Source organism: Protomyctophum bolini (assembly GCF_963924005.1).
Source record: "Protomyctophum bolini genome assembly, chromosome: 1".
NCBI lineage: Eukaryota > Metazoa > Chordata > Actinopteri > Myctophiformes > Myctophidae > Protomyctophum > Protomyctophum bolini.
The window spans coordinates 50341409-50355681 of NC_137862.1; the positions used below are offsets into that span (position 1 = coordinate 50341409).

General features: G+C 42.4%; 1 protein-coding gene across 1 annotated transcript in view; it reads right to left on the reverse strand.

Annotated features, from left to right (window-relative positions):
* Positions 1-4032: 4032 nt before the first annotated feature.
* The window catches only part of hsd11b2 (hydroxysteroid (11-beta) dehydrogenase 2), a 27402-nt gene continuing 17161 nt past the window's right edge, over positions 4033-14273 (reverse strand). The window contains exons 3-5 of the mRNA XM_080772565.1: positions 11097-11282; positions 8594-8731; positions 4033-6896 (exon numbers count right to left, since the gene is read on the reverse strand). Of these exons, the coding sequence (XP_080628691.1) occupies positions 6499-6896; positions 8594-8731; positions 11097-11282 (722 nt within the window). The 3' untranslated portion in view covers positions 4033-6498. The remainder of the gene's footprint in view (positions 6897-8593; positions 8732-11096; positions 11283-14273) is intronic.

The window sequence follows — 14273 nt, forward strand, 5'->3', positions numbered from 1 at the left end:
CACCAGCGGGAATCGAACCCAGGACCTTCTAGCTGTGAGGTGACAGCACTACCGACTGTGCCACCGTGCCCTTTGTATATGTTTTAAATGCAATTGCACAAATAAATAAAAATGCCAGAAGAAAGCATTATTGTGTAGCAGCATTAGAAGTGTAGACTGAAGCAACAGTGTCACAGGCCATCTGAAGGTGAGCGTGGGGGAACCCACGCACCGAATGTAGTACTCTATAGCTACACCAGAGTAAGCTCAATATTCCCCCCTTGATCATTTTCTCAAAGGCTTTCGTGATCAGTGAAAGTGCCACTGGCCTAAAGACCGTTAATACTTTTGACCTTGTTGTTTTTGCCAACGGGAACAACTGTTTGAGACTGAGTGCTTTGTGCTGTTCCACTATAAGCTTCTCTGTGAAAGTGTACGTGTCCTGCAGACACGTACACTGTCAACTGGACTTTTCCTGGCTTATGTCTGTCTCTCTGCATTGTGTCTCTCAGAGCAGTTATAGGCACCGCTCAAAAAGACTCTGCATGTGACGTGTGACCACCGCGCTCTGACTTTAGGTGCGTCACCCGTTCAAATAACGGTAGTGGGTCGCACACACCAAGACTTCAGTTGGGTCGCACACACCAAGACTTCAGTTGGGTCGCACACACCAAGACTTCAGTTCAAAATATTTTTTCATTTTGAACAGGGGACAAACGTTTCACCTTCAGATACCCTGTGACACTGTTGCTTCAGTCTTACACTTCTAATGCTTTCTTCTGGCATATATGGCTAGACAAATATGGCACAGTCGCTGTTCAATCAATTTTAAATGGGCCAATAGGCTTTCATGTGGGGAAACGAAATTGTTGCTAAACTCCAAGTGGAAAAAAACAGGGGTGGTCAAAAGTGTGTGGGGGGGGAATGAAATCACCTATCTGTGAGAGTGGTGGTGTCAACTTGCGGCATACTCAGAGTGAATGGTGGTGACGCGCCTGAGAAGCAACATCATTCTATGGCAGGTTACATGCTGTGGGCCGCAGGGGAGGAATGAGTTCGAATTTTGTCCGGAGTGAAAGTGGTGTCCATCAGTTAAAAGTTCTGGTCTTGCCGTTGAGAATTGCCTTGTCTTCCTGACCATGTGCTTGTCAAATATGTCCCTCAGCTATGCTTGGCACTTTCTTCACCAACCTTCCCAAGTTGTTTCTACCAACCTGAACCCATGGGCAACTATGGAGAAGGTCAAAACAGATAACTAGGCCTAGTAGGAGTCCTAAGAACAACCTTTTAGCCCAAATGTCTTACTGTACTGTATACCTCGTGCTGTTTGCATTTCTGTCTAATAAAGTATTCAATCAATAAATCAAAACACACTGCAAACCTGTCAGGAACTGCACCACCCAGCAAGCCAAATGACGTCATGATAACGTTATGATGACGTCCTCCAGTGACTCTGGTGATGTTTTTGATGAATTGAACAAGGTGGACCCTGTTGTAAACAAGTGTAATGCTTAATTGGGTCGTCCACTCACAGTTAACAGTCTTTTTATTGAGTTTGTGCTTGAAATGTACTGTAATTCTGCAAACTGTTAATAGATATTTCAATCAATGTTCAGGACTAGGCCAGATCACAGCCCATATGGGGATGATCTTTACGTCATTTCCAGGACGTCTTCACCAGTTTCAATAATAGCCTATAGCTTATTCTGGGTCAGATCATGTGACTAGTCTTGGTATGACTTGATCTGGCCCCAATCGAGACGTCACTAATTCGTCCAGGTCAGACTCCTGACCGTGCTTGCTGGGCAACCATGCCTTAGTATATTAACCTACCGGTATATGTATGCAGAGCACAAACTGCCCAACCGTACTCCAAAGAGACAATTAAGGCCTTGCCTGTTTTGAGGTAGTCAAACATTAAAAGAAACGTTGCAGGCCTACTACGTTTCCCGAACATTTCTAATATGGTAACTGTAAACATGGCTGAGAAACGTGTGTACTGCGTGTGTGTGCATGTGTGTCTGGTGTGTCTGTGTGTCTGTGTGCGTGTGTGTGTGTGTGCGCGTGCGTGCTGTGGTGGGTCTCAGCTTTTTTTTCTCCAGATGTAACAAGGGGGGATATAAGGATAAAAGTCTGAGAACCACCAGTGTAGCTAGAGTAAGCTCAATATTCCCCCCCCCCCCTGATCATTTTCTCAGAGGCTTTCGTTATCAGTGAAATAAGTCAAGTGCCACTGGCCTAAAGTCAGTTAATACTTTGGCCTTGTTGTTTTTGGCAACGGGAACAACTGTTTGTTTCCAGAGACTGAGCGCTTTGTGCTGTTCCACTATAAGCTTCTCTGTGAAAGTGTTTAAAACCTTCCTGCAGACACGTACACTGTCTGGAACTGGACTTTTCCTGGCTTATGTGACGTCTGTCTCTCTGCATTGTGTCTCTCAGATGCATTGCGAGATTAACCTACTTATAGCCTACTTGCATGGACATACGTACACATCTGTCTTCTGGCATCCCAGCAACCCCTCTGTTTATCTCATCTCCATTTGTGTTGTTACTTCACTGTTGTACAAACCAAACTGTTCTCGCCACACTAACCTTCTTTAACCTTTGTTTAACTTGGCTCTGGTCGACTCTTCTACTAGCCAGTATAAACACAGGCACGACGCCAGCTGCACAGTTACTGCAGCTAAATACAGCAACATTTTCCAAAACACTATATATCCTTTCAAGACAAAAACAAAAAAAGATCTGACGTGAAAATGATCCTTGTCTGCTTATATAACGCCTCTATATTTATAGAGCACTGCAATAAATTATCCGATGTTATTATCTAGAGCTATTATCATACAGAGAATATTGTTGGCAGAGTATTGCAGGCACTAAGAAATATAAAAAAGCCAATGAGGCGTCTTACACAGCAACTGATGGTTAATTCAATTTATGGGTGAGGAGGTTTACGTTCCATGCCAGACCAGAGATAGACAATGGCAACTAAGACGACCTCTGACCTCTAGCCCAGTGATAGTTCAACAGGAGGCCAAGTCCACAAATGAATCAACCCCTTATGGACCTCTGACACACTATACACATGTACGGTGCATATCGTTAATGCAACTCTCACAGGACCTCAACTGACCACAGCTGGCCCAGCTCAGCTCAGCTCAGCTCGGTTCAGCTTGGGTCACGCTGTAGAATGTTGTTCCCGCCCAGCAGCAGGAACTACTAATACAGGTCATTAGGGTTTACAATTTCCATTAATTTTTAACAACTTTTATAGTATTGTCGCAGAACATAAACATTTTCTTGTTTTTAAACTCTCTCTCTCTCTCTCTCTCTCTCTGTATATGGTTATCTATATCTGGTTGTATGTTTAGAAGTAGTATGTGCATTCACATATCAACTGGGATGTGAGTGACTGGAATACGTTTTCGCACCTGGGCCAGCCAGGAAGCGATGGACAGACTCGGCTTACTATCTGCGAAGAGTAAAACCTGGTCATAATAATTAGGCAGAGACAGCATAGCCAGAAGTGTCGGCCCAGCATGACTATTACTAGTTTTCTAGCAAGAACTGTTGCTATTCTCCATATGCAGACCGCGGCCATCTTACCATATAACTAAATGGCAAGGTGCTACCTAGGTGCAACTTCCAATGACAGCCCATTCATCCAAACAGAAAAGTCCTAATTGTATTAAACAACGTCAAACTCACCAACATTGCAGCTGTACGGAAAGCTTGAATTATTCTCTTTCTATCCTCAAGTGTTTGTTTCATAAAAATCCACTGTAGACACGTTATGAGCTACTTTGTGTCCTTGCAGGTGATTATTTTTCTAAGTGCTGGAGTTTGGAAGTGCTCAATATCACTCAACTTCCCTGTAGTGTGTAGCACCTGTTTTGAATTAGCACATAATGCAGGAGGCAACAGGACATTGCTTTACTGAAAATGAGCTGCTTCCAAACTGGCCGTGTCTGCAAATGGGCAATAGACAAAAGTGCCGGACATCAGTATGCTATCTGGATGAAGTAAACTCTTAATACAATCAATGAATCAATGGTGAATATTTTCCTTTTTTATTATTATTTGTTTTCTTTTTATATATTTTTATATAAAAAATCACAGTTGAAGAGATTGATACAGGAAAAAGGCTGCCATAAATAGTGATTCAAAATCAAAAGTGGGATGAATAACAAAACAAAAAGAAACACAACCGACAAAACAAAACATATATCAAATGTTCACTGTGGGGAGGATGAAAGCCTCATAAGGGAACACATGTCTTTTAATGTGGTTCAAAGTATACAGTCAGTGGGCAAACATGTCTCCATGTGTACTGGTGAGAACAAATATCTGGAGATGTATCCAAAATATCTCCTATCGCTGTTAGGCTATAGAAAATTACACACACACACACACACACACACACACACACACACACACACACACACACACGCCATACTGCCAGTGATGCTTAAAGAGTACAAGATATGTATGCATACACATTCAAATGCATTCCAAAGAGCAAAATATTACCCTGTGCTAAAATCAACTGGATGTGTCAAAAACTTGTATTTATATATAGCGGTTTAGCTGAAAACCAACTTTTAGCCCAGTCCCGGTTGCTATAGCAACACCTTCGTCACCCCCAGCACCAGGAAACGTCTGTGCGCAAGTATGCGCATGACATCATCATCAAACCCGGAAGTTATGCAGGAAATGCCTACTGAGTGTCAAAAAACTACTTTCTGGCCTTGACAGCCCATACATCCAAACAGAAAAGTCCTATTTGAATGCATTAAACAACGTTAAACAATGTTAAACTCACTTTGCATGTTGCTTTGCCACTCGATGTGCCATTTACTTTAAGCATGCGCATACCCTCTATAGGGTCCCATTTAAAATAGGATTTTCCCTCTCTCTTTTCTCTTAAACTATGAGTGATGTCGGTTGACCAAACATCCGATTTTCGGATCTAATTGGTGAATTTTCACCGCATCGCGATGCAACATGTTACCGTTTCTGGCGAAAGATAAACATTTCATTTCATTTTATTTCGCACATTGTGAGCTAATGCTAACATTAGCCGTTTCTTCTTCGGGAGATCAGACGTAAATGAGTAGTAATCCAGTCATTCCGTCGGCAGAAGCTAACTACCTCTAATGGCCACTAGGCAGCAGGTATTAACTGTTTTTGAAAGCTTCCTCTTGTTGCTTTGAAACAATGTTTCTAAATCATGAAAGTTATAAGACTGTTGTTGCAATCGCTGTCTAAATCTAATTTCTCCGCAAATATATATAGCTTTCAATGACATCCAACTGTTTCGAAGAATACATTGTAAATGAATGTTCAATATGACCATTCATATTTGTTGTTCTTTTTACATTTATGTAGGTGCATATCAATAAACCTATTAAGTTTATTAAATGGATTCATGCAATATAGGTAGGCCTACAGTTATACTTACAAATCGGTAGAATGTATATGTAGCATTACGCATAGGCCGGGGGTTACAATCTTTGAAGCGCGTCCTCGCGCTTCTTACTTCACACCGGCGGACCGCCGCACACAATGTCTCTCACGCGAAGATATCACGCTCCACGTCCTGCCGACTACGCCAGATTGTAGCATTACACGGAAGCGGGGATTTGAACCCGGGGCTCCCACTCGCCAGACCAACACGCAACACGATTGGCAGGGCTGTTGCGGGCTGGGTCTTGGCTGGGGGCTACATATAGCTTTAATTTTAACTATAGCCAAATAGCCAAATAGCCAAAAGTACATAAGGTCAATATATTCCTTGAATCAATTTAATAAATAAAAATATTTCAAAACACTGAACATGGTGAAAAGCTAATGAATGTATTTTTGGAATCACTTTGAGCTTATACTGTGTGTTCATAAGATGTTAACATATTATATTTTTATATTATAATCGGTACAGGTTTGTGTATTGAGAAGAAATGATAAACAGATACAGAAACTGTAGATATGTAGATTGATAGATATCTGTGTATGTGCGTGGAATTGTGCATACTGTACATAACAAGTTGTTAGAAGTCCTCACATTAACTAATAGTAGCAGTGATCAGCCCCACCAATAAAATAGCTGGTAGTGGATCGTCAACGTCAATCATTTAGTAACATTTATGGCCATCATTGTCACTACCTGTGACCTGTGACCGGCTTAATTCATACAGGAAGTGGTTTCCACTGCTGGAAGGACGGAGCCGAGTTGTGTTGAGGTTCTCATGGGTTAAAAAAGTAAGGTCAGGGTGTTGATCTGACCCCACTAATAGTGCTGGAGGTCAACAACAAACAAAAAAACAAACAAACACAAAACAGTTGCACGTCTATGATCCCTTCAACAATTACAAAAAAACAATATCATATAGAAAAGCAGATGAATGTACAGGAAACACTATTGTGTGAAGAGTGGAGTGGTCCACCAGCCCCTCCTCACCAACCAAATATACCAATAACAACAATGGGGACAAGTTGGCGACGTAGCCTATAGGGTTTAGGCTACATCGCTAACTTGTCCTCATTGTTGTTATTGCTGATGCTGTGGATAGCCAACTCGTTCTCCTTCCGAAGGATTCGCGGAAGGAGCTTCTTCTGGACAAAAAGTCTCTGTAGGAACCTGTCGCTGACGGCAGTGGGGAGGTACGTGTGGATAAAGTACATGAGACCCACACCGGGCCCTGCGTAGTAGCTGGCCAGAGGCCTGGGGGCCAGCAGGGCCTCCACGATGGTGTTAATGACCGGGCTGAGGTCCTCGTTAGCAGAGCGGGCGTGGCTCCGGAACAACTCCCTGGTCTCGTTAAGGTAGTCCTCTCCGTACTCCTCCAGCAGGCTGGGAGGCAGACTCTGGATCAGCTGTTTGTACTGCGCTTCCCAGTACATCTCATTGCTGCTCTGACCTGAGAACAGCACACAAACAAACAAAAGATGAGCTAAAGTAAAGCAGTGGTTCTCAACCTTTTGAATTTTAAAGACTCCCAATTTGATACAATTTATTTTTCTTTTCTTTATCTCTGGGACGTCCCCAACCTACGCTGTGAAATGATTTAACTGGACAAATGAACAATTTGACCACATGTGTATAGCATAGGGGGAAACAGACTGTATGGAAGCTGTACAGTAGTGGGATTTATAATCCTGAGGACCATGCAGCTGAGGGTCTCGGAGGGTCCATGGAGCATGGTGTTATTGTTACAGTCGGCTGACTCTTCTTAGATAAACTGATGTGTGTATGTGTGTCCCAATAAACCACTAATTGCAACCTGCTGTATAAAACCTCCACATCCATAACTGAACAATTTGTTGTGGTTCTACACCACTACAGAGGGTTTTTTCCCCCTGTCTTTTCTTTTCCTTTTTTGTGTGCATGTGGAAGTCATTATGGGAACTTTTCCTGGCATCAAGTATACATGATGGGGGGGAGGGGGGATTGGGCTAAGGGTCAGAGAACAGGGAAACAAACAGCATCACCAATAGCAATAGAATAATATACTGTATATGGATACAGACAGATCCCCACAGAGGAAGTAATTATACGCCATGGGTTGTTATAAGAAGAGTGTTTCTTGACAGTGAAAATGAGCCAATTAAGAACACATGGGTTTCCCAAGGAAGGCATTCCCATTGGGTCGCGATATGAGATTCTCTGACCGCAGTGGAGCTCTCTATGCAGACCACGGCCATCTTACCATTATAAGTCAATGGCAAGGTGCTAACAAGGTGCAACTTCCAATGGCAGCCCATTCATCCACATAGAAAAGTCCTATCTGATTGTATTAAACAACGTCAAACTCACCGACATTGCAGCTGTACGGAAAGCTTGAATTATTCTCTTTCTATCCTCAAAGTGTTTGTTTCATAAAAATCCACCGTAGACATGTTATGAGCTATACTTTGTGTCCTTGCAGGTGATTCTATTTCTAAGTGCTGGAATTTGGAAGTGCTCGTTAGATATCACTCAAACTGACCTGTGTGTACCACCTGTTTTGAATTAGCACATAATGCAAGAGGCAGCAGGACATTGCTTTACTGAAAACGAGTGCTTCCAAACTCTGATGGAAACATGGCCGATGGTCTGCACACTGCCTGTGAATGGTCACACACAGCGGTGGTCACTATAGGGTCACTGATTTGAATCCACAGACAAGCTGGGGAAACAAGTATGGGCGGGGTAAATTGAACATGACAAGCTCTCAAGAGGGGAAGAAAGAGCTGGAGATGTTTGGAAGGTCTGCTATTTTTGAAAAATCGTGAAAATGTGGCGCAAATCTTTGAATATATTATATTCTTTCAGAGTTTTTGACTTAAATCTTTGCTTATTGGGGGGGAGGGGGGTTGGGGTGTCCCCCGGATCAACATACGGTATTTTCAAGATGGGGGTCGGCAGCCAATTTCATAAGATTTCCGGGGGGTCCTTGACATGAAAATGTTTGAGAACCACGTCTGACATGGAAACATATAAGGTTTCAGAAAACCTTTAGGATTTAGAAGACATTTTTTGTAGAATCGTCCTGCGGGTCAAAATGGGCTACTATAGGTGAAGGTGAATGTAGACACACGGGTGGTATATGGAGGTATGCAGAAAGGTGGTGCTGACCGGTCTTATATGAGGAAGGCAGGATGGTGGACACGTTGATTCCCCAGGGCAGCAGCTCGTGTCTCAGGGTGTTGATAAAGAGGTTCAGAGCTGCTTTAGATGCTCCGTACGCAGACAGAAGGGGAAAAGGCTGGTCACCTACAAACACACACACACACGCACGCACACGCACACGCACACACACACACACACACACACACACACACACACACACACACACACACACACACACACACACACACACACACACACAGTAAGTTCACCAAGTCACACCCAGCTGCTTCACATTCATACAGTCCCATTTACAATTGGCGACTAGGTGAAAATGGGCTCCAGACAAGCCAAGATCAATATGTTGTTTTTGCCAACTCCTTTGTTTGTCTGTTTCTCTGGTAGCTATTAGGTAGATATTTCCAAAAGATGGGAACAGATTTGTGGAAAAGCTTGGTCAATGATCACACCGCTGGTTGGCCAACGAGTGGCAGTGAGAATATGGATTCTCACAAAAATGTAAACACATCTTAGCCCGTCTTTGATCTAGTCTAGTGTGTTTATTTTCATTTTTATTATTATTATTATATATCACTTTTTGTTTTGACCGGCTTTTATTTCCACTTTTTTTCATGTTCGGCATTCGGAGTTGCATCTGTTGTATGACTTGTGCTACATAAATGTAGTTTGATTGATCGTTTGAATATAGCGCACACTTTGGCATGATCCACGCAACAGCATGGAACTTGTTATATAATTAGTATGAAGTATAAATAATGCTAAAATGTAACAATTTAATGTTTGAATCTTCCCTCAGCAGGCATTAACATAAATCCTCCCTAAACCAACAACATTCACACATTATATTTAAATGTTTGACTTCATTGAATGGAGCAGAACCACACCTCCAACCCAGCTACCTCCACCTCCTATTGTTTTCATCGACTAAAACTATGGCAATTTATTTTACCTTTTTCCACTGATGAAAACTAAATGGAAACAAAATGAAAACCAAGCTAAGATGACTAAAACTAAGACTAAATATACTGACAATTTTGACAACAACTAAAAACTAGACTAAAATGGGAAAAAAAAGGGACTAGTGGACAAGAGATCCAAGTAATTTTACACTTGGTTGCATGCTGAAAATAACGCGTTGTGAGCCTCACTGTATTGCATTACTGCTATTATTTTGAATGTTTTATGCCTTGCTTTTCTTTTCTTTCTTCCTCCATTGCCCTGTAAAGCACTTTGAGCTGCATTTCATGTCATGAAAGGTGCTATACAAATAAAGTTGTATTCTTCGTTCTGTTAATACATTTGGTTAAACGTCATTATTTGGTGGCGTGGTCCTTGATATTGAAACAAAAAAACACACCCGTGTGAAGTGAGGGGCGCTCTTATCATCATACATCATCAGGGCGTAAACATGTTGATTTTCTCAGACGCAATTGACGTACATTCTGCATTCATTGTCAATGGCCTTTAATGTTTGTGTCAAAAATCGACACTATAGCTGAATATAAGAGGGGCTAGCACCCTATAAATCTACACTATAGCTGAATATAAGAGGGGCTAGCACCCTATAAATCTACACTATAGCTGAATATAAGAGGGGCTAGCAAAAAACACTGTCTTCAATGAAGTTTCATATCATGTTGGTTAAGAGTTCAACCCATCTCTTTTGCATACAAAATAAAGAACCGCTGAGTGAGGATCTTCATGGGATTTCTGCTTTGCCTTATACGGTATTTCTATTTATGATTTATGACTGTTTGACATTCGTCAACAGCCGCTTCGTGGATATGACTGAAATGAGGTGAAGTTGTTAGTTTATATAATTGTACGAGGACATTTCCACAAGTATTTACAAAAGATAAATGATATGCCCTGTGTGTGTGTGTGTGTGTGTGTGTGTGTGTGTGTGTGTGTGTGTGTGTGTGTGTGTGTGTGAGTGTGCGCACGCGTGCGTGGCGTGCGTGCATAACTGTTTGTTTGGAACGTAGGTGAGGATAGGTGTAATTTATTGAAGTGTTGACAGATCTTGGCCGGGTAGACAGAGGAGTGTCCAATGTTAAATCAACATGAGATGATTTAATCAGAAAATCTGTTTACATTAAAAAAAAAAGAAAAATTAAACTGCCAGCTATATTTATTGTCTGCATGACTCAGTGCGTGTGTGTGTGTGTGTGTGTGTGATGCTTTGCCGTCCATGCACGTTGTAACTGGCTGCTCTCCCACTGTCAAACTGCACTGGCAGTGTTTATGTCCTTTGTACAGTAACAAGGTATTCCTGTACTTCTCATTATGTGGACATAAATAAACATTTCAAATGTGTGTGTGTGTGTGTGTGTGTGTGTGCATGCATTCATGCATGTTCGCATGCACATGTGCGTGCGTGTGTGTGTGTGTGTGTGCGTGCATGCATGTGTATGTACATGTGCGCACGTGTGTGTGTGTGTGTGTGTGTACACATGTGTGCGTGTGTGTGCGATCGAGTGTGTAGTGTTACCTGCCGGGCTGGACACGGTGACAATGCGACCTTTGCCCTTGCGGAGCAGTGGCAGGAAGGCCTGTGTGACTGACAGAGTGCCAAAGAAGTTGACCTCCATGCAGCCTCTGTAGTTGGACATCAGGGACAGCTCTGCGTCGCCAAAGTTCACGCACACTCCCGCGTTGTTGACCAAACCCCACAGACCTATAGGAGGAGAGAGGAGGAGACGTTCACGGGCGTAGTGTCGTATACAGGTGTAGTATACAGTAGGCGTACCGTACGTGTAAATACATTTAAATCTATTTGCAACGGGCATGATGCCGTATTAAACAAAAAATATGATGTTGGATAAAACACCAGAGTATGCCGTATAGCAGCTGCTCTTCCCTCGAATGACCACACGGGGGCAGTCTCCTACCTGATGACCCGGTGACCTCTCAACATACATTCAGTGCCTAATGTTTGTGACACTCAACACCCGAAGACACCAACAGCCAATAGTTCAAATAGCTGATCTACAAGATCAGCAATGTGTCGATGGCTCGAATGGCTAGTTGAACTGTTTTAAAATGTTTTCACCCATTTTAGACCAGAACTGATTCTACAAATGTCTTCTAAATCCTGACAGCTTGCTGAAAATGTTTCTATATCAATGGTTCTCAAACTATTTCATGTCAAGCAGCCCGATGTATTTGGCCGCAGACCCCCATCTGAAAATATGGCAGTTCCAGGGACCCCCCCAGAAGCAAAGATTTTAGTTAAAAACGTTCACTCTGAAAGAATATATATTCAAAGATTTGCGCCACATTTTCACAATTTAAAAAAAATAGCAGATCTACAAGCTCGTAGCGTGGCAATCCATAATGTTCTTTTAAGTCAGTCTACTGTTGGATTCAATAAGAGCATCTGCAAACTGACTTAGCAAACAGTAGCAAGCGTCTCAAGGTGAGATATATGATGTGCAGAAAAGGACAGAACTGGTTCCTTGACAAGTAACAAGTGGTGGTGGTGGTGGTGGTGGGGGCATGAGGGATGCAGCTGAGAACATTCTGTCCTGAGAGAGAGGGGGGAGAGGGGGGGGGAGAGAGAGAGAGAGAGAGAGAGAGAGAGAGAGAGAGAGAGAGAGAGAGAGAGAGAGAGAGAGAGAGAGAGAGAAAGAGAGACACTGAATGTTTTAGCAGCATGTTGACAAATTAATCAGGGTGTCACAGGAATGCCAGTAAAACACATTGGCTTGAACTGAGAGAGAGAGAGAGAGAGAGAGAGAGAGAGAGAGAGAGAGAGAGAGAGAGAGAGAGAGAGAGAGAGAGAGAGAGATATTCAAGGGCCAGGGAGAATTTTAATCCTTGGCCTCACCTATATATACAAATCTGCATAGTTATTATAAACTTAGTTTGCTGTTTTAAGCACTATAGTCACTTATAGGTTAAGACTCTTAGAGATCTTTTTTGTTGTTTTGTTACTTCTAAAAAATATATCATTTTGATCGTGTTTCTTATACTTAGCTTATATCTAATATTTACCGGCCATTTTTCATCTTTATACATAGTCATAGTCATAGTCAGAGGTTAGAATTAGGTTTGCAATGATGCATTTTTGAGTAAAAAGCAAGGCATCGGATGCCGGCGGTCTATTGACTGAAACTTTGCCTAAATAAAGTTGTCCTTATTGTGCCAAGTGTAGACGGCACGGGGTGATTTTATTTTATAGAAGCAGAGTAAAAATCAAAAGAACTCAGGGGCCCCCAAGGTAGACCCCCGGTCAATGAAGTATAAATATATTCTAAGGTCCCCTATTCGTTTTTCTCTCAACACCAAATGTCTTTGCACAACATGTCACGTTGGGATGTACAGTACGTACAGTATACGTATTTTCTTTATAGAATATTTGCAACATAACGGGACGCCAGGGTTCATGTGGGTTTTAGCGCTGAGAGTTCTTCACATTATGGAAAGCCCACTAGCAGCAAATCGCTGCTTTCTGTCACGACTGAAGAGCTGTTAATGTTGGCTGATTAACAGAGAGGGTTATTAGAATAACAGAGGGAAGAATGTCATCCGAGTCCAAAGTGAGCTACACTCATGTTGCACTGCAGAAGTTAGTGGTGTTTGTCTGGCCGCATGCAAATACAACAAATTCTTAACTTTTCTTAACCCATTTTGGGCGGGGAAACCCTGTTGGTGTTTTAAGCATTCTGTTATACTTTAGCTATTGAAAAATAGCAGATCTACAAGCTCATATATTTCAGAGCGAACATTTTTAACTAAAATATTGGCTTCTGGGGGGGGGTCCCGGCTTGAACTACATATTTTGAGATGGGGGTCCGTGGCTCAATAGAGATAATTCTGGGGGTCCTTGACATGAAAAAGGTTGAGCACCGCTGACATAGAAACATGTTTTTTTCAGAAAAAAAATAGGATTTATCGACCTCAGTCCAAAATGGGATCAAATTGGCTCCGCTCGACCCTTTCCATGGCTCCTGATGGAGGTTGCATGCCACAGGATTTCCAATTCAATAAACCGGTTCATTTATAGGGTACTTTGTTGGTTTGTTTCTTTGACCGAATCGGAAAAAAATCTGTAATATCCACCGACTAAATATAATGCTTTGAAATCTACAGGCTAATTTAATAACATGAACCCAGCTGGGATTCAATAGCAGATTGTGGCGAGCTACATGTTGTAAACGTGTTGCTTGTAGATTGCTTATTTAAGTGATTTGGTTTGGATTAGAGGCAGGGGGGCCTCTGGGACTTCCGATTAATGAAGAATAGTGTTTAAGTAGTTTGTGATTATTTTCATTTAGCTCTAACTACCACACACACACACACACACACACACACACACACACACACACACGGGCGCGCTTGGTGTGTTGTTTACTGTAGGCTATAATCCTATGAGGGGCCAAACATAAACTCACCTCCCTGTGTGTTTGTGTACATTGTGTCCGTGTGTTAGATTACAGAGATATGTGTGTGTGTGTGTGTGTGTGTGTGTGTGTGTGTGTGTGTGTGTGTGTGTGTGTGTGTGTGTGTGTGTGTGTGTGTGTGTGTGCGTGCGTGCGCGTGCGTGCGTGCCCTTATCTAAGCTGACCTAGATCTCCGCAGCAGGCTTCAGTTTATTAAGAACCGCAGAGAGACCGGAGGTGAGGAGCCACTGAGCCAGGCTGTAAATCATTTTGCAATCTATGCA